Source organism: Lithobates pipiens, unplaced genomic scaffold, assembly GCF_037356315.1.
Source record: "Lithobates pipiens isolate NorthernLeopardFrog02 unplaced genomic scaffold, aLitPip1_a1.2 Scaffold_19, whole genome shotgun sequence".
Taxonomy (NCBI): domain Eukaryota; kingdom Metazoa; phylum Chordata; class Amphibia; order Anura; family Ranidae; genus Lithobates; species Lithobates pipiens.
The window spans coordinates 203483330-203505685 of record NW_027507764.1 but is presented as its reverse complement, the minus strand read 5'-3'; the positions used below and the strand labels follow the sequence as shown (position 1 = coordinate 203505685).

The following is a 22356-nucleotide window of genomic DNA, read 5'->3' as shown; positions in this document are numbered from 1 at the left end:
TAATGGCATGAACACCGTTAGCAGCAGCATGCTCAGTGCACCTGCACGCCACTGTCTACTGCGCATGCACCGTAGACATCGGTGCCAGTCTTTTGCAAATATCTCCTAAACCATGTAGGTTTAGGAGATATTTGTTACACCTACATCCTACCTTAATCTAGGCTTACCTGTAGGTAAAAATGGTCCCAGAGGGTTTACAACCACTTTAACTGCACTTTCCTATAATCTTGTATTATGACCCGCCAATGATATCATCCGCACACTACAAGGTAAATATCTCCTAAATGGCGCACATTTAGGAGATATTTTCAGTACATATAGGTAAGCCTTATTATAGGCTTACCTATATGTAAAAATGTCTCAGGGGGTTTACAACCACTTTAAGTAGTACACATTGGCATCCTAAATTTTCTCTGCTGTAGTACAACAAGCTGTTCAAGGACAGGCAGCTGTCTCATTGCCCATCATTAAAAGTGAGAATTTTTCATATCTTCGGCCAACCTTAAGGTGGTATTAAACCCAAAAACAAAATGTACTTTATTGCAACTTACACATTCTTAAATGTGGTGGCTGCATTATTTTTCTCTTTTTGGCCAACGTTTTTTTGAACACGCGTAAAAAGCTGCATTTTTAGTTATAATATTACTTAAACCCCTCCCCGCCCCCCAAAAAATGATATATTTAACCACGTCCTGCCTGGCCTATAGCAAAATGACAGCCGTGTGGTGGTTCAGTTATCCATGATTGGACAAGGCTGATAAACAGGAAAAGCTGTTGAACGGCTTTTCCTCACTTGCGCCTGACAGGTGCAAGTAGAGGAGAGCCGATCGGTGGCTCTCCTGATGGGGGGTCTGCACTGATTATGTATCAGCCCAGCCCCCCTCAGATGCCCACACTGAACCACCAGGGAAGCCGCCAGGACCACCACGGAAGGGTGCAACATGTGGATGGCCAGGTACATCCCCCATGGGCCCAATCTGTGCTCAATCTGTGCCAATCAGTGCACACAAATGGGCACTGACTGCACCATAATTAACTGATAAATTAACTAATGCCCAGCAATGCCACCCATCAGTGTCATCAGTGCCACCCTTTAGTGCTCATCCATGCCCACCTATCAGTGTCCATCAGTGCCCATCCGTGCCACCTATCAGTGCCACTCATAAGTACCCATCATTGCCACCTATAAGTACCCATCAGTGCTGCCTATGAGTGCCCATCAGTGGCAACTATGAGTGCACGTCAGTACCACCTATGAGTGCCCATCAGTGCCACCTATCAGTGCTGATTGGTTCCACCTATCAATGTCCATCAGTGCCACCTATCAGTGCCCATCATCGGTGCCCATCAGTGCCCCCTCATCAGTGCCACGTCCTTGGTGCCACGTCATTGCTGCCCATCAGTGCCGCCTTATCAGTTCCCGTCAGTGCAGCCATATCAGTGTCCATCATTGAAGAAGAAAACGTACTTATTTACAAAAAAAATTCAGAAACAAAGAAAAACGTGTTTTTTTTCAAAATGTCTTTTTTTATTTGTTGCGCAAAAAATAAATCGAATAGGTGATCAAATACCACAAAAAGAAAGCTCTATTTGTGGGAACAAAATGATAAAAACTGTGCTTGGGTACAGTGTAGCATGACCGCGCAATTGTCATTCAAATTACGACAGCACTGAAAGCTGAAAATTGGCTTGGGCGGGAAGGTGTCTAAGTGCCTGGTATTGAAGTGGTTAAGCAGAGGCCTGGTAGAATAAAAATATAATATATACGTTTTTATGTTGTGGGATAATTGCGTAACTGATTATCATATACTAAACTGTATTTTATTGCACAGAAACACAATATAATCCTCAATATTTTGGACATAATAAAAGCTTGGGTAGTGTAGGGTAAATGGATATCGATTATGTTAAGTGTCAAAACTGTGCTCCTGCAAATGGTGAAAAATTATGGTATCCAAAATTTTTAATCATCGACCCTTTAACTTCCCTGGTGGTATGATTATGTAAGATTTTTGCCTCTCAAAGCGGTACATTGTTTTGCATGGAAATTTGGCATTTTATATCATAGACCTTGAATTCTTAGTAATAACTTACTTAAATCTGTCCAAACAAGAGTCTAGTAGACATCCCGGGTATGATAACATTTAAAACACAAAATCATAAATAATATTATAATAAATAAATAATTATAACAAATAATAATATATTAATAATAAAATTTATTAAATAATGTAATCAAATCAAAAACACTGAACTTTGCTCAGTTGCAGAACTGTCACTGTCGTTACTTTCGGTGTTTGATGACAAATTTCCCCATGATTCACTATCGCTCAATTCTGCAAGTTATTTTAATTTACTATCACTGTTTTCTAGCTGCTCTAAAACCGCTTTTGATGTACAGGGACACTTTTTGGTTGCCATAGACAATCTAAAGTTTCCAGGCAGAAATAACAGAATATATATTGTATTTATTAGTGTATAACACGCACTTTTCACCCTGAAAATCTGGTGCAAATAGCGCGTGTGTGTTATACGCAATACTTACATTTTTGCTGCCTCGGAGGGGACAGGGAGGGGGCAGGTCGAGCGCTATCAGACTACATATAGTGAGAATTTCCTGTTTAATTACTGACCTCTGTAATAGGAAGTCCCGTCTCCTGGGCTGCCATTGGACCACTGTTCTGTCTATCATATGAGATTCTCACTGTATGTATTCTGTCGGCGCTCATCCCACCCTCCTCCCTGTCCTCTCTAGGCTGCAGGTGGGCATCGATCAGGCTGCACTGATGGCAATGGTGAGGCTGCTACTTTGAAGGCAATGGGGAGGCTGCTGCATTGATGGCACTTGTGAGGCTGCATTGATGTGGACTGATGAGGCTGCATTGATGGCAATGGTGAGGCTGCAGATGGGCACTGACCCTTATTTTGCTTCAAGGTTCCTTATTTAAAGTTTTTTTCCTGAAACTTCCATCTTAAAATAAATGTGTGTGTTATATGCCTCTGCGTGTTATACGCCAATAACTATGGTAATATAAAACTGCATGCAGGACACTTGGAAAAGCATTAGGGGCAAAAGGGATGTGAATAAATTGATACAGTAATGTAATCTGTAAGATTACAGTGTACTGTATGTGTTTTGTTTTTTTCACTTTTTGAATTTGGCGCTGGGCTCCTGCAGTCCCAGCTATTAAGCCCTCTATGTATTGGTGAGGTGACAGATCATATCTTTGCAGACATCAGGAGTGTATTAGACCCTACAATCTCTCCCCTGTCCTCACGTACAGCTAATCAAGCATTGATCATGTTTGATTAGCTGCATCCCTGGCCACAGCAGCCAGGAAATGACAGCTCTCAAGCTGGAAACGTTCAGAGCTTGGTGCATTGGACATCATTGACAGCAGAGGAGGTCTGGGAGCAGATGTTCTTCAATTTCCTCCTGATAAATACCGTGAAATAATCAGTTGATGTAGTTCTGAGCTTTTGGTTAGAGTGGTAAAGCTTCACTTTGCAAAGAATACCCAATCACATGCAAGGAACATGTACAAAATGCATTTTTGCCTGTATTAGATTGAACAATGGAAGTCAGCAGAGCTTCCCTTCATTTTCTGAACTCTGGAGCAACTGCACGAAGTGCACCGTCTATTTGCGTTAGTAAATCAACCCCAGAATGTCTAAAGAGGCAAATTGCTTATAGGTATTAAACCTCTAAACAAAATGTATTATATTGCAGCTTACCAAAGTTTAGATATGATGGCTGCATTTGTTTTCTTTTTATATTATGAATGCTATGTTTCTATGAATGTTATGCTTTTTTGCTATATTTGTAAATTATTGACAGGCTTGGTCCGGCAGGAGAGGATTGTCAGTGTAGGTTGTTGTGTCTGTTTCAATGGATCATCAGGGCATTGTACATGATTATTGATCATGGATAAGGATGAGCCGAACACCCCCCTGTTCGGTTTGCATCCAGAACATGTGAATAGGCAAAAAAATGTCTTCAAACACGCGAACACCGTTAAAGTCTATGGGACACAAACATGAAAAAGCCTGTAAAGGGGCACATGTTTCCCGTGTTTAGAACAGTCTGACAGCAAAATGACATTTCTAAAGGAAAAAAAGTCATTTAAAAATACTCGCGGCTATAATGAATTGTCGGTCCGACAATACACATAACAGTTAATTGATAAAAACGGCATTGAATTTCCCCACAAAAAAGTGTGTGGGGGGCATGCGGCCTGGTATGGTTCAGGAGGGGGGGGGGGCGATCTTTCCTGTGGCCAGCCAGGTTGCGTGCTCGAATAAGGGTCTGGTATGGATTTTTGGGGGACCCCACGCCATTTTTTTCTACATTTTTGCACAGGGTTCCCCTTAAAATCCATACCAGACCTGAAGGGTCTGGTATGAATTTTGAGGGGGACCCCCACGCCATTTTTTATTATATTTTGGCATGGGGTTGCCCTTAATATACATAGCAGACCTGAAGGGACTGGTATGGAATTTAGGGGGACCCCCACGCATATTTTTTCAAATTTTGGTTTGGGGTTCCCCTGTGGGGAAATTCCATGCCGTTTTTATCAACAAACTGCTATGTGTATTGTCGGACCGACAATTCATTATTGCCGAGAGTAGTTTTAAATTACTTTTTTCCTTTAGAAATTTCATTTTTCTGTCAGACTGTTGTAAACACGGGAAACATGCACCCCTTTACAGGCATACTATAGACACCCCCCAGGTACGAAATTTAAAGGAATATTACACTTTTATTGTTTCACTTTAAACATTATTAAAATCACTGCTCCCGGAAAAACTGATGTTTTCAAACTTTTTTTGCATTGATACATGTCCCCTGGGGCAGGACCCAGGTCCTCAAACACTTTTTATGACAATACCATGCATATAAGCCTTTAAAATTAGCACTTTTGATTTCTCCCATCGACATTTAAAGGGTGTTCTGCGGCTTTTGAATTTGCCGCGAACACCCAGAATTGTTCGCTGTTCGGTGAACTGGCGAACAGCCAATGTCATGGAAAGGGCATATATCTGATGCCCCATCTTCTAATGGGGACTTCCAGAAGTCAGCCTGCAGACCCAGGGATGTAGGGATGAGGCCCTTGTCCCATTATCCCCATTATCATCGGGACATGGTTCCTTGTCAAGAGGAGCCCTGCCTCTAGGTATGAGGGCATGTGGCTTAATATGGTTCAGGGAGGCACCCGCTCACTGCCCCTCCTTTTCCTTGTCAGGTAGGCTACATGCCTGGAAGAGGTTATAGAATGGATTTTGGGCTCACCTCTAAATCCATACTAGACTGTTATCAAGAAAAGAGGTCTAATATGGATTTTGGGGGGAAAACACATTTTTTTTTGTATTTATTGCCTGGCCCCCCCTAAAAATCCACACCAGACCCTCATTTAGAATAAGTGTCTGGTGTGGATTTTGGGGGCTGGCATTGAGCATCCAGCCTTTTTGTTTTTTAAGCCATGTCATTAATGTGGGGAGGGTACCATTCCAGGGAATAAACATGCCAAACATGGCCATCTAGTTAATCTGCTTGGTTAATGTTTAACAGCTAGAGTTTGGGTTAAACACACACATTAACCACTTCAACCCAGAAGGATTTACCCCCTTCCTGACCAGCGCGTTTTTTGTGATTCGACACTGTTTTAACTAACAATTGCGCTGTCGTGCGACGTGGCTCCCAAACAAAATTGGCATCCTTTTTTTTCCCACAAATAGAGCTTACTTTTGGCGCTATTTGGTCACCTCTGCATTTTCTTTTGCGCTATAAACAAAAGAGAGCGACAATATTGAAAAAAACGCATTATTTTTTACTTTTGGCTATAGTAAATATCCCCCAAAAATATATATAAAAAAGTTTTTTCCCCCAGTTTAGGCCAATACATATTCTTCTACATATTTTTCATTAAAAACATTACAATAAGCGATTGGTTTGTGCAAAAGTTATAGCCTCTACAAAATAAGGGATAGTTTTATGGCATTTTTATTCATTTATTTTTACTAGTAAGGAGCCGCGATCAACAATTTTTATTATGACTGTGACATTATGGTGGACACATCGGACAATTTTGACACATTTTTGGGACCATTGGCATTACTACGATCGATGCTATAAAATTGCATTGATTACTGTAAAAATGTCACTGGCAGGGAAGGGTTTAACCACTAGGTGGCAGTGTAGTGATTAAGTGTTCCTAGGGGCATGTTTCTAACTGTATGGGGGCGTGGCTGTGTGTGACACCACACTGATCGCTGCTCCCGATGACAGGGAGCAGACGATCAGTGTGCTGTCACTAGGCAGAACGGGGAAATGCTGTTTACAATGGCATCTCCCATTCTTGAGCTCCGTAACACGACTGCGGGTATCCCCGCAGCGATTGAGTCCGCGGAACCCGGTCACAGAGCTCTCGGCAGGTAGGGAATTCAAAGTAACGTACGGGTACGTTACTTTGCCCAGCCGTGCCATTCTGCTGATGTATATGTGCAGGAGCCGGTCGGGAATCAGCTAAGGGGAATATTTATAAAGCAGTGAATGTGAAAATTACCAAACATTCACTACATGTGAATCAATCACTGCAGTTTAAAAACATGCAGAGGAAGATTCACCTGCAGTGAATGTCTGGAAAATGTCACATTTACTGCTTTATAAACATGGTCCATACATACACGTTTTGACTGGTTGCCACCTTACAAGAAACACTTGCATTTCAAAGCTGAACTCAAAGCAGATATATAAAACAATTGACGTAGTTCTCTTACTGATTATAAAATATTTAAGTGAATTCCAAAGTGCAACCAGTGTAAGTAGCTAGGCTGGTATTTTTAATTATTAAACAGCAGTTTTAATACTTAGGCCCCTTTCACACTGAGGCGCTTTGCAGGCGCTAGAGTGCTAACGACTGTGTGTACAAGGGCTAAGAGATGGATGATCAGCACTAGGAACCAATCAGACTTTACTGCAATCTAATGCACGGAACACAGTGCTGTCACCCTAACACAGGGACTTGCTGACATGACAAGAGAGCAGAATGAGCATGGTGACTGATTATCAACATGCTGCTGCTCCTTCACCATATAATTAAGAAGCTGAGGAATGTGTCTTGGACCAAATTGTACTGATTAAAAACAATGACGGTCCAAAATATGGTAAAGATCTCTGGTACAGGTGTCTAGATCACAAGACTGACTAAAACAATGGTGGGGGGGGGGACATTTTGCAGGTAATACAGTTTACTGTAATGCATTTCAACAGCATGCTTAACTGTCTGAAACTGATACTTGCCATACATTTATGAACCATTACAAAAATATATTTCCTAGTCAAGGATCAGTTACTGGGAAAAAAAAATAAACTTTTGGCTTCCAGCAGCTATGTTATTTCCCTTGATAAGTCTTAAATTGACAGCATTATCTGGCACCAAAGGAATCTTCCTCACCTAGCATGTATCTACAATTAGAGACACAAGCTGCGTTGGCTGCTTGTGTCTCTTTGCTGAACGATGTACTCAATAAGAACATATAATGTGGCTGTATTTTATCTCGAAACTGATAACATTAAAATAGAAACTGCAAGAAGAACATTCCAAAATGTACATACATTCATTTACTCTTGCAATTACACACTATTGTATAATCAATGAATTTGTTGTCATTCTAACAATTACATTTTAGGGCAAATTTTATAAGGAAAAATGGATCGTTGGTATTTAGCCTGTGAAAACCTATAGAAAATTATAGAATGTAATTTTTCAGGTTAGAAAAAGACTAGAAAAGGAGAAGCACCTGGAGATAACATTTCTTACTATATGAAAAACTATAAGTATAAGTGTTAGTAATGCACCAAAATACATTTCAGTTATTTCATAAATGGCCCCTCTGTCTTTTTTTTTTTAAGATCCGCAGACAGCCAGTACTGAAGTTGATGGAGTAAATCTGGAAGAAATAAGAGAGTTTGCTAAAGCATTTAAAATACGACGTCTTTCCCTTGGTCTGACACAAACACAAGTGGGACAGGCTTTGAGTGCAACAGAGGGTCCAGCCTATAGTCAATCTGCAATCTGTAGGTAAGGACTTGCTAGATCGGCTTCACTCCTCATCAGTTATCCATTTGCTGCATGAATGTTTATTAGTTCTGCATGCATTATCTCCTTTTGAATAAGAACTGTTACAATAATATTCATGACCTGTTATCTGTCAAAAAGGCAATACTATAGGTACACTTTTCATACTATAATGAAAAGCATATACTTAAAGCAGTAGTAAAGTCTGCTTTGCGATTTTTACCTACAGGTAAGCTTATAATAAAGCTTACCTGTAGGTAAAATTAATATCTCTTAAACGCACACCATTCAGGAGATATTTGTTCTTTTGGCAGCCTGTAACGTCACCAGCACATGCACTGTGAAGGAATGGCATATCTGCGCTAATCCTTTAGAGCACTGTGCTATGGGCATTACTCCTGCGAGCATGCTCAGGAGTGACGTCATCATGGCTCAGCCATTCAATTTGCCCGCGGACCTGGAATGAAGACCGGGTGAAGATTGAAGCCCTGTCTGCGGTAACAGCGCACTGCTTGAGGGCTTCGTTCTAAGGTAAGTATTTCATAATGTGCTAGTATGTGATTCATACTAGAACTTTATGATATTACTTTATAGTTTGGCAACTTGAAGTACTTTTATTAGAAATTATACATTTTAGATTAAAATTGCAAACTGTGCACTGAACAGTATTTTCCTATTCAGTTCAGGTAATTTTGGAATAATACACTAAAGGCAAATAGACTGTTCATTTTCCTAGGAAGTTGCACTTTGCCAGGGAATTTTACAAAAAGCTTAGTGAATAAGGTTAAAGTGGTTGTAAACCCTCCTCCACAACTTTCTCCCATGCAAATCAGCATAAAAAACCCTAATGAACACTGCTTGTAGATATCTCCTTACTTGCTTAGTATTGTTGTAATCCTTGTTGTTCTGTAGACTGAAGTCACTGAGAATGCCCAGATCTCCCCTGATTTAAGGCACACTCTCTATGTCTTATCTATCTGTTATCAGGACTTCCTACGGCACAACACTGAACTCAGTGCTAATCACTCAGAGCTTCCTCCTACACACCATGTGACCATGTGACATGACATACAGTCTAAACTTGGACATTACTGCAGTCTTACTATGTATATGTATAAATGTATGTATAAATACTATGAAATAAACAAGTAAGCTATGAACAGGGAAGCAGGGTTGCCATAGAAACGTTGGATTGAGAAGGAGGCTTGGTTAACAGTACGGGAAGTGCTCAATGTAAGGGCGGAAATACACTCCACTGTGAACCCCTGGAAACAAGTGTTTTAAAGTTTCTTTAAACAGTAAGTAATATGCGATTTGGGCTGGATTACAGTGGCTATAGTCTGATAATGACTTATTATAATGGACTAAATGAAAAGAAGTATCAGAGTGGGAGAGTTTACTTCCTCTTTAAGCTCCGCTGACTCCCATCATACAACCCTATGCAATCAATAATTCTGTTGTTTGTAAGTGTGCACAGGGCAAATAGACTGTTTACTTTCCAATGGAAGTTGCATCTTACAAGGGCATTTTCCCCAGAAGCTTAGTGGATGATGTGGATCTCTGCTGACTTCTATAATCAAATTTATATGCAAGCAAAAATCATGTTCTTTATTTTTTTTTCCTTGCACCCTGTTGGATATTCTTTGCAAAATAAAATGTCATTGCATTCATTAAGCTCTGGGTGAAATTCCCTTGCAAAATGTTACTTCCTTTGCAAGGATAGCCGCCTATTTGCCTTTAGTAAATCAACCCCAATGTGCTGGTAACCCTCTCTAAAACATTGATTTATGCCTATGAACATCTGAGTGCTATAACCAAATGAGTATTGAGTGCTATGAGAGCTACAACCAAATTATAATAACGGCCCTGGTGCACTAAACTCAATATCGAAATAACTAAATATTGAAGATATTTCTATTATAGAAGCAAATGCCACACTTTCTAGTATAAAAATTAATCCTTTAGTAAATAATGTCAGCATTCCTCTTTGAGACACATACAAATATTATTGAACCCCACAGCAGGTCTGGTTTACTAGGACTATGGATATCCCTAATCTTAACAAGCTTATTGATCATATTCTGTATATACATACATATCCTACAATACATTGCTGCAATAAACTTTATGAGTAAAGCAATAGATACTTCCAAGAGCGTTTCATTGTTTCTAAAGACCTTGGAGTCTTCCACAAAAAGCCAACCAAATCTCAGCTCATTTAAGTGGATTTTGTTCTTGGTGATCCGTGAAATGCTCCATCTCTTTATCCGCTCTTTAGATTTTTAATGTATTCCCTGTAGAACAGAAGTGTACTTTTCCCGCAGTTTAAGAATAAGGTTATAAATAACATCAGTATGGGGTAGTGAGCTTGCAGCTCACATTTTTCTCAATGATTTTCCATAAAACCCATTGATTGTTGTTAAATACAAAAAGCTCCATAGGATCCTCTCACTTCTATGGCATCCCCTACTGTTTTTTCTTATAAGATACCTCCCTGTAGAAAATAACCTTTATTCGGTCTATACAAGGATACCACTGCTGGGAAATTTGTTTCATGACTTGTATATTGTTATAGCAAATATCACGTAGTGAAGAATCAACATAGATCGGGAACACCAATGATCTAAATACTGCCTCCCTAGTAATGATTTAGCAGATTGCATTTTACATAGATTAAGCACTAATATTAAAAACTAAGCACAATGACTTTAAATATGAAGCAAGTTTTTCTAGAATGTGATTGCTAGTGTGTTCCTTTTCTAAAACATGATTTAATATGTTAAATTATTGCTTCCAAAATAGTATGTCTTTTTCATTAATACACATGCAATTTAAATTAACACATATCATGTTTAACCTCCAGGTTGCATGAGGCTTGCTTCCTTTACTAATTGAAAATTCTCAGGGATGAGAACATTTTGTAAATGTTTTAAAGCGTTCACCACTTGCCAACCTCCTACCGCATATTTACTGCGGCTGGTCGGCTCTATTGCATGAAATCACGTACCTATATGTCATTTCATGCAATAGCCACTGAGTGGCATGCGCGTGCTGCTTCAGGCACGCTTGCACGCTGATAGGACACAGTGGATGCCTGCGACCATCCCCTAGAGAGGCAGAACTATTTAAAGAAGGCAGATCGCCATTCTGACAGGGATGAAGATGGTGATCTTGTGTTCCTGCTAAGATATCTGTCTTCATCCAGTCAGACCATCTCTCAGACAGTTAGAAAGTACCAGTTAGGTGCACACTTAACCCTTTGATAGCCACTGATGTTAACCCCTTCCATGCCAGTGTCATTAGTACAGTAACAGTGCATATTTTTAGCACTGATCACTGGTCCCAAAAAAGTATCAAAAGTGTCAGTTAGGTGTCTGATTTGTCCACCGCAATGTCGCAGTCCTGCTAAAAATTTCTGATTGCCACCATTACTAGTAAAAAATAAAAAAAAATACAAAAAAATTGCATAATAATATCCCGAAATTTGTAGACGCGATAACTTTTGGGCAAAACAATCAATATATGCTTATTGGGATTTTTTTTTACCAAAAATATGTAGCTGAATACATATTGGCCTAATTTGATGAAGAAATTTGATTTTTAAAATTTTTGTATTGGATTTGTTTTATAGCAGAAAGTAAAAAATGTTTTTTTTTTTCAAAATGCTCTATTTTTGTTTATAGCACAAAAAATAAAAACCGCCGAGGTTATCAAATACCACCAAAAGAAAGATCTATTTGTAGGAAAAAATACATCAATTTTATTTGGGTACATCGTCACACGACCGTGCAATTGTCAGTTAAAATAATGTAGTGCCACATCCCAAAAAAATGGCCTGGTCTTTAACCACTTGCAGACCGGACCATTTTGCTGGTCAAAGACCAGACCACTTTTTGCGATTCGGCACTGCATCGCTTTAACTGACAATTGCGCGGTCGTGCGACGTGGCTCCCAAACAAAATTGACGTCCTTTTTTTCCCACAAATAGAGCTTTCTTTTGGTGGTATTTGATCACCCCTGCGGTTTTTATTTTTTGCGCTATAAACAAAAATAGAGCGACAATTTTGAAAAAAACGCATTATTTTTTACTTTTTGTTATAATAAATATCCCCCAAAAATATATAAAAAAACATTTTTTTCCCTCAGTTTAGGCCGATACGTATTTTTCTACATATTTTTGGTAAAAAAAAAATCGCAATAAGTGATTATTGATTGGTTTGCGCAAAAGTTATAGCGTTTACAAAATAGGGATAGTTTTATAGCATTTTAATTTATAATTTTTTTTTTTTTTTTTTTACTAGTAATGGTGGCGATCTGCGATTTTTATTGTGACTGCGACATTGTGGGGGACCCATCGGACATTTTTGACACATTTTTGGGACCATTGTCATTTATACAGTAATCACTGCTATATAAATGCAGTGATTCCTGTGTAAATGACACTGGCAGTGAAAGGGTTAACCAGTGGGTGGCAGTGTAGGGGTTAAGTGTTCCTAGGGGTGTGTTACTAACTGTGGGGGGGTTGGGCTTTCATTTAGTGTACACTGATCTCTGCTCCAATCACATGGAGCAGAGATCAGCGTCACTAGTTGCTAGGCAGAATGGAGAAATGTTGCTTATACAGCATTTCCTCCATTCGGCCGCTCCGTGAGACGATCGCGGGGATGCCCGCGGCGATCGAGTCCGCGGGTCCCGCGACCGGACTCACGGGGGTCCTGACCAGCGCGGGAGCGCGCCGCCGGCGGCGCGCTCCCGATGGCAGGGCGGCATCGAATATTGGACGTACCTGTACGCCAATATGCCTGCCCGTGCCATTCTGTCGACGTACATCGTCGTGCGCTGGTCGGGAAGTGGTTAAGGAGGTAAAACCTTTCGGGGCTGAATTGGTTAAAGATCTTCCTGCAATCTTGGCAACCAAAAATTAACAAGGGTTTATTAAAATATGTTAAACATATTTTTACTTGAAGAGTAAAGCATTGCAATGTAGTGCTATGACAGTTGATCTCAGAATGTAATGATCAGATCTATAATTGCCTGGCTCTGTCCATCTTAAGTCTATTTCTAATGACGCCAAAGAAAATTTCCCTACCAGTGAAATAACACACACACACTAACATTTAACCGATTGCTGACCGCCTCACACCGATATACATCTGCAGAAGGGCTCATACAGGCAGAATCACATACCTGTATGTTGCCCTTTAAGAGGCGGCCAGTGGACGCGTGCACGCACCCGCTGCAAGCTCCGTGAGTCAGGTCGCGGGTCCCACGGACTCGACCACCGCGGGGATACCCTGTTCTGCCTAGTGACAGTGTCACTGATCTATGCTCCCTGTGATCGGAGCAGAGATCAGTGGCATGTCACACACATCTACACCCCCCACAGTTAGAAACATGCCCCAGGACACACTTAACCCCTACACTGCCACCTAGTGGTTAATCCTTTCAGTGCCAGTGTCATTTACACAGGAATCAGTGCATTTCTATAGCACTGATTGCTATATCAATTTTGTTTGGGAGCCACATCGCACGATCACGCAATTGTCAGTTAAAGCAACGCAGTGCTGAATCGCAAAAAGTCAGGAAGGGGGTAAATTCTTCTGGGGTTGAAATGGTTAAAAAGAATGAATAATAACATTTACTGATGACAGATTACAAAATATCAGTCTCTGGTCCCACTCTCTGTCAATCTCAGTAAGAGGGCATTATCTGCAGACATCACTGCAGGCTGCTTAGTTTTGATGGTCTTCCAATCTTCTGAGCAGGCAGGGTGTGAACTTAACTGCTGCAAATACAGTGTCAGGGCTGGGCCTAGGGGTAGGCAAAAAAGGGGGGCTGCCCTGGGCACTTTCATTAGGAGAAGTCCTGCTAAAGTAGTTCATAGGTCATAGGAGGAGGTTCTTTGGCTTTTTTGGCTTGGGTTCTAAAATATATTGTTCCAGTACTGCAATCAGAGTGCTGTAATATCCAAATTTGGACTCTAGCTGCTCTACTACAGCTCTGGTTAATTTAGCACTGAGCTTACTGTTCATTTCATGACTCTGTAGTAGGCAAGACTATTTCCCCATGAATTCAATTCCTGAAATTAGGCTAGGCCTAGATGAGTATTTTTTTTCCAATCAGTCAGTAGACTGATTGAAAAAAAAAATGAATTCCACCATCCACACAGGTGAGGTGGGTGAAAGAATTTTCCTTGCATGTGCTATTGTATTCTGACAGCGTAGCTTCCTCAGAATACACTGATCAGAGCTGAAGCTAATTGGCTGCACCTGCTGATCAAATTAAAATTTCCCAACAGTCCCGTTGACAGAACTTTATTGTTAGATAAAATTCTGTTGAGGGAATGGCCATAGATGTATCAAATGTTGATCCATCTATGGTCAGCTTTGGTTTCATAGTTTCATAGTTTCATAGTTAGTAAGGTTGAATAAAGACACCAGTCCATCCAGTTCAACCTGAGTGAGTGTCTACCCCTATCCCTGTACATTGCACACTCACATCGGTCCCTACCCTCAAGGAGCCCACAATCTAAGGTCCCCATTTATATACTAGGGCCAATTTTGGTCAGAAGCCAATTAACCTACCTGCATGTCTTTGGAGTGTGGGAGGAAACCGGAGTACCCGGAGGAAACCCACGCAGGCACAGGGAGAACATGCAAACTCCAGGCAGGTAGTGTCGTGGTTGGGATTTGAACCAGCAACCCTTTTACTGCTAGGTGAAAGTGCTAACCACTACACCACTGTGCCGCCATTACACCACTGTGCCGCCATAATTGGTGCTATCCAATAATAATTTAAAGTGGTTTTAAAGGTAAAAAATTTTTTTTACCTTAATGCATTCTCTGCATTGAGGTAAAAACCCTTTCAAATGTTGCTCACCCCAACCACACCTTAAACATTTACCTAAGCCCAAGCTCGATCATACGCTGTGCCCTTGTGCAGCAGCTCCTCGTCTCTCTCTCTTCTCACAGTAGACTTGGCAGCAGTAGGAGCCATTGGATCCTGCTGCTGTCAGTCAAAGCATGTGATGAGGGACCAGAGGGTGGGGCAGAGCCATTCTATGTGTGTCTATGGATCCACATAGCCCAGCTCATGTGGATCCAAGCAGTTTGCTATTGGGGAAGACAAAGAAGAGGAGGAGCCCAAAACTCTGGGTGGGGGACCCCAGAAGAGGAAGTTTGGGGCTTCTCTGTGCAAAACATATGCACAGAGTGGGAAAGTATGATATTAGTTATTTTAAAACAAAATTAAGCTTTATAATCACTTTGCTACAAAGATTATCTATTAATTTAGCATAGTTTGCAAAGAGGAATGAGGACAATAACTTGAAATAACAAAAAATTATAACTTAACAGTATAATAACTGATCTGTTCAGAAAAAAAAAAAATCTGATTGTAATGAAGTTACTCCATTATTATTAACAATTGCTCTTTGCACTCACTAAAGAAGCTAATGTACTTTGAAAAGAGAAGAAAACATTAGCATTGCCCATTCTAACTAAACACATACTGTACATTTCTTTTCTAAGAGACTCTGTCAAGAGATAAATAACCGTGTCTCCATACATCATACATCACACCATTATTACAGATCAGGGACTGGCTAAGTAGGGCCAGTATGACAACCAAACAGCTAGCATTTTTAGAAGGTTGATGGAAATAGTTTCTCTTTATAGAGAAATGGTTTGGCTTATACAAGAATGTGAATTGTTAGTTATAAACCAAATTCATGTAAGAAAGGTCTTAATTTGTTGTACTACTATGCAGTTAATTTTTTAAAGGTCAAATAGGTATTTCACTTTGCAAGGGAAGTATCACTTTTCCCAGAGCTTTGTAAAATTTCCTTGTAAAGTAAAAAGTCTATTTGCCTTTGAGAATGTCAAATGCTAGTATCATACTGATAAAGCATGGTGTTAGACGGATCACAGAGTACGTATAACAATATCAAACAACAGAACTTTATAGAGGAGAGTTAACATTATATGGTTAATAACATACTCCAGAGCTGGGAGAAAGCATTTGTTATTAGCACGAGGTCAGGTTATTGATGTGTCCAAACTACATTTCGGGTTCGTTAGATCAAGTCAGCCTTATACAAGGCAAAGCAACTTTATATAAAAAAAAACTGAAACAAGCATAAATAACATTTCTACATATGGAAAACATTTGATGACAAATCATATCAGCTATGCACCTTGGTATGTGTCATACCATAATACTAAAATTAAAAGTTGTTGGATTTTATATAAAAAAAAACACACACAATAAGTAAAAAAATGTATTTCACAGGATTGTGCAGCTAGTTCACATTCATAGATGGTCTACAGAACAACTACACCGGCGAGTCTTTCATTCACACATAAAAGAAATCAAACTGACCCTTTAAGTCAGCAGAGAAATTTACAGATACAGCTGAAGTGAACTGTAAACAGACTTGCAAACAACTACAAAGCTATTGTAAGCTTCTATTCTACAACTATGTGGTACTATTTTTTTTTTAGAGGCTTTCAAATTTATTTATTGTTGCCAATTAAAATACAGATTGACTAAAAATGTTACTTGAATTACAGTATGTGGTGTTGTCAACAAGTTTAGCTGGGTGCCAGGTCGTAGATTTTTCAGGAACTCCAGACACAAGATATAATGTCCACAATGACTAGTTCTGAGCAACAACCACAGGCATGCAAAAACCAAGTGATGATTTCATATTCCATGATGAATTCTGATATAAAATAATTATTTTAGGAGATCTGCAGAGAATGCCTCATACTGCAGAAAAATGTAATTACTGAAATCTCAGAGATACAAACATTTTAGGGCTTGGCAATTCTGGATAGATTGGTACATTCTGTACTAAGCTAGGTTAAGAAAATACACATTTTCACTGAGTTGCACCCACCCACTTGCACCCACCCACTGAACTCTTAACATACAATCCAATTTTATGTTTCCTGCAGTACAACCTGCCATAGCCCAGTTATGTGACAATCAGAAATCTAGACACTGATGACAAATCATTTTCATGCACAGAGGTTTCATAAGCATAAAGATAGCTTCTAGAAAATCATTCTTTGCTAATCCCAACACAATACTCTAGTTGCTCCTTCTAGAACTTCATTGATCAACTTACGACAGGAAGTCCCCCTGATCTTTCCCATAATCCCCCATAGCAATTATTTTGCAGTGAAACCTGATAGGTGGGCAGTGAATAGACAGTGTAGTGGCTTTAAGTCAGCAGGCAGGAAAGATGAGAAGGCTGTTTATGCTAGTGCTAGCATAGGTGATTTATTTCCTTAAAAGAGAAATGTGGATTTTGAAAAAAAAGATCAATCTTTCTCACCTAGGTGGATGCAGCATTGATCCGATGCTGCATCTGTCTCTGTTTTCTGCCTCCTCTACACCGAGAACCGAGTGATCAATGACCACTAATTAACCAGCTCTTGCTGTTCAGTGAGCAGAGATACGGTGACTGTCAGTCACTGTCTCTGTGCTCTGCCCCTCCAGCACTCACTGGAGTACTGGGCTGTGGAGGGAGCAGGAATGGCTGGTTCAGGCTCTCAGTGGCATGCTGAGAGCTTGAGTCAGCTGCTGGTCAAGCATCTGGGTGGATCCTGACATTAAAGTCCCTGAAGATCCTTCCAGAATTTGGACCAACTGAGTGAAGTGATAAAACAAAGTGCATTCCGATGATCTACAGGTAAAGTAGGGCCAAAAAAGTTTTGGCCCTACTTCTCCTTTAACCTCCCTGGTGGTATGATTATGTCAGATTATTGCATCTCAAAGCGGTATGTTGTTTCGCATGGAAATTTGGCGTTTTATATTGCAGGCCTGTAATTCTTAGAAATAACTCACTTAAAATCTGTCCAAGAAAGAGTCTAGTAGACATCCCAGGTATGATAAAATTTGAAGCGTGAAATCAAAAATTATAATATAATAAATAACTATAAATAATTATAAAAAAATATAATAATAATAATACATTTTATTCAATAATGTTATCAAATCAAAAACACAGAAATTTGCAGTCGCAGAATTGTCCCTGTCGTCACTTTCAGTGTCTGATGACACATTTGCCCACAAATCTCTATCACTCAATTCTGCAAGTGATTCTAATTTACTATCGCTAAAACCGCTTTTGACGTAAAGGGATGCTTTTTGGTTGCCATGGACATTCTCAAGTTTGCAGGCAGAAAGAACAGTATATATAATATAAAACTGCATGCATGGCACTAGACAGAACATTAGCGACAAATAGGAGGGGAAATGATTAGATACAGTAATGTAATCTGTAAGATTACAGTGTACTGTAGGTGTTCTGTTTTTTTTTTTCACTTTTTTAAATTCCCGCCGGCTTCGTTCTCATGCGTCACAGCGCTCGCAGGGAACAGAGCTCAGAACACAGTACATCGGGTGGATGATCCGGCCGCCAGACACAGTGAGGAAACATTGCAAAATCCTGGGAACAAGGTAAGTAACCTGTACCAGGATTCTACGATGCAGTCCCAAGAGTGGTTACCGCTAATGGTACTGAAATGTAACCCTGAGACACACTCAGGATTACTACTAGGGAGGTTAAGAAAAGAGCACCCTACTCAACAAAATAGTTTTTCATCAAATAAAGTGCATTTCTAATCTCCAGTTTGTATAGGAAGTGTTTCACACACAAATGCACATAATCATGATTTTCTATACAAATGTAATATACTTGAAACCATTGAAAAGAATAAGTGCATGGTCTTTCACTAACCCCATTAATTTTTATAAATATTTTTCAACAATAAGTTATACAATTAGGGAAACACATTTTCTGCATAGTTGTGTGCATTTTATGAATGTATTACTACTCCCATTCTTTTTCTTTTGTTCAAGCAGTAAATGTTCAGTTTATAGCTTTAGGTGCTTGACAATTTGAAATCATGCATGCATGTCTGCTAATGTGTTACAATGAAGCATATTGTCCTTGTTAACTACCTCTGCCAGTCCAGTAGTTAGGCAGGCAGGAAGTCCCACCCTGGCAGAGCAACAGTGTAAGACTCTTCTTTTTCAATTTTCCCCTCAGACACACCATCCTGAGAAGCCACTTTTTCCTACCACAGGAAGCCCAAGAGAACACTATAGCTAGCAGTCTGACAGCCAAACTGAACCCTGGCCTTTTGTATCCTGCCAGGTTTGAAAAGCTGGACATCACCCCTAAAAGTGCCCAGAAGATAAAGCCTGTCCTTGAGAGGTGGATGGCCGAGGCTGAGGCCCGCCATCGAGCAGGTATGCAGAATCTCACAGAATTTATCGGAAGCGAGCCTTCAAAAAAACGCAAGAGGCGCACTTCATTCACTCCGCAGGCCCTGGAGATCTTGAACGCCCATTTTGAGAAGAACACACACCCTTCAGGACAGGAAATGACAGAGATTGCTGAGAAACTGAACTATGACCGGGAAGTTGTCCGAGTGTGGTTCTGCAACAAACGGCAAGCCCTCAAGAACACAATAAAACGAATAAAGCAACACGAACCAGGCACAGGAGTTCCAATAGAATCCTTAACAGATTCAATGGAAGAAAATTCCTAAAACATTGAGAATGAACTCTTTGAAATGTCTGTTCATCAGCCTTGTAAGTAAACAAAACAAAAAATAAAATAAAAAAAGAAAGGTGGACAGAACAATTTATTCATGTGTTCAAGAGTTTTCCAAATACAATGCACAACACCTAAGTGTGTATGTGTATGTGCTAGTAGCCCTAAACAGAAAAAAAAGACAAAAACATTTTTTCTATGGACTTCACAAAAACCAAATAACTGTGTTCATTTTTCTGTACATTAAGACAATGTGAACAGTGTTTGAAAACCAAGAGAATCTTTTATCTATCTAAAAAGAAAAACAAGCCTGCCACCTGGAGGATTATTTGTAGACTTTCAGGGTTTAAGTGCTCATTCACTAGAATCTTCACTATGAACCAAAGCCAGAAAAATGGTGTTGCAAAACTAGATTGTTGGACTTCTCTATAATAAGCATCATGAGTTGTTTCACATGTTCACTGTCTGCTGTAAGAAAAAGTAAAATTTGTATTTTTTCAGTTATGTTTTATTGCAACACATACAACATTTGTTCACACTAACTCACATATTGTTTGTGGAAACTGTAAAGTTAAATTTGTTGACTATATAAGGGGCAAACAGTTTATTCACATGGCGGCTATGATATGTGGGTTCCATCCTGACACATGTAAAGATTGAGTTATATTTGATTCATGTCATACAGTGCCAAATAAGGTTCCCCTTGTTGGTGTATGTTGTATGAATGAAAACCTTAGAGAAGAAATAAGGTTAACACAACTGCGTTCTGCAACCATTTTCTGTATTTTCTTTCCAAAGTCTCTTAGCCAAAGAAATTTTTTGAGAATCTGGTGAAGTACGAGGCAGTTCCTGGATTATACCAAATAGAGGGCTGAAGGAATATTACCATGTTAATTACAGCTACTTAAAATCATGTGCATTGTTAAATTAATGTGACCAAGATTTTTATTTTTCATGTGCCAGTTTTTCACAAAAATATTTACCAACTAGTCATATATTTTTATTTTTTATGTAATTAAACAGTTTAATTGCATGGATCCACAGAAAACATAATACAAAACTTTAACTCAAAAACTTTACGTTTGTACTTGTACTTACATTTTGTAAGTATATTGACTAGGAACACACCTATAGAGGATACAGCCCAACATTCAAACTTTGCCAGAGATGTAATAAGGAGAATCATGCTTTTACAAAGTGTATCAAATACATGAGACTTACAATATACCACAAGATGCTCGATTTAGGTCATGTGTACTTGGGCTTTTGTTTATGTCAAAACTTCTTTTCTTTCCATACAAGTCAATGGGAATGAATAAGTAGCATGACCTAGCTTGATGCAACTTAAAAGATGTTCAATTGTTGGTCAGAAGGAAGCCTGAAGAACCTGTGAAAGTATCTCAAGCTGATCTCAAATATAATCTGAATTCACCTAACTGCATGCTGAATCCCATGTTTAAGAAGCCCTCACTGAAATGTGAAGTGCAGTGAAATAAAGTGACCTTTGTCCAGATTACTATAATAGGAGCTTGTGTTTACATTGTATAATGAACATCCTAATATGAAAAAGAAGCTCTATTTTTTGCAAATAACCTGCATGGTTAAATTATTAAAGTGTCCACAACTTTACTTCATAGTAAATTGTGCCTAAGAAACCTTAATTTCCCCATCACCTCAATTCACTGCCCTTTCCACTTCAGCAAATCATGCTCAGTGTTCCATCCTCTGGGTATTCTTAGTTTATTTCTGGAATTTAGCAGTAAAAAGACACGCTTAAGACATGAGGCATGTTTTTCATACTGGGGTTGATTTACTAAAACTGGAAAGTGCAAAATCTGGTGCAGCTCTGTATTGAAACCAATGAGCTTCCAGATTTTCACCCATGTTCACACTGAGCTGTGGGAATGAGGCCGTGCGAGTTCAGCTGAACTCAAACGATTTCACTCCCGCATGTCAGTCCCAATTCCAGCTGCGATTTCAGAGACATCTGTGCAGGTTTCTGCACAGATGTCAATGTAAATTGCAGATAAAATTGCAAAAAGTAGTAAAAAACTGCAGCACCGCAGATGTGGCGTCGCACCGATTAGGATGGGGCCATTGATGGCAATTTCCGTCGATTTGACATACGATTTGACATGTCAAATCACATGTCAAAGCGCTCCAGCTCTTGTTAAAGTTTAATTGAATAAGCTGAAGTTAGACACTAATTGGTTACCATATACAGCTGCACCAGATTTTGCACTCTCCAGTTTTAGTAAATCAACCCCACTGTATCTCTATTACAAGACTAGCAGTTTTTTGATTACTACTAATATGTACATCTTTGCCAATAATCAGTAACATTAGCTTCATCATCTGCATTTGTAAGCAGGCTAGCTTTAAATGCTGTAATAGTATATATTGCTTATTAAAATGGTATTAAACACAAAATGTATTATATTGCTGCTTATCAATTATTTAATGTAGTGGCTAGTTTTCTTTTTTTATGATGATTTTTTTACCTGGTGATCTGGCCAGTTAATCTGTTATTTTTCAACTTCCTTTAAATTACCAAGTTGTCGAGCAAATTTGGCAGATAGAGAGTTGAGGCAAATCATTTAACACTGACCGGGGTGCTTATAACGGTCAGTTAATATTCATTCATATAAATCCTTTATCCCAAAAAGAAAAAACAGTTGCTATAACTGCATAAAATTTTTAGACAGGGTT

General features: G+C 39.4%; 1 protein-coding gene across 1 annotated transcript in view; it reads left to right on the top strand.

Moving 5' to 3' along the window:
- The window catches only part of POU6F2 (POU class 6 homeobox 2), a 623598-nt gene that overhangs the window by 598718 nt on the left and 2524 nt on the right, over positions 1 to 22356 (top strand). The window contains exons 8-9 of the mRNA XM_077491628.1: positions 7913 to 8081; positions 19138 to 22356. The exon at positions 19138 to 22356 is cut by the window's right edge and continues 2524 nt beyond it. Coding sequence (XP_077347754.1) covers positions 7913 to 8081; positions 19138 to 19642 — 674 coding nt within the window. The 3' untranslated portion in view covers positions 19643 to 22356. The remainder of the gene's footprint in view (positions 1 to 7912; positions 8082 to 19137) is intronic.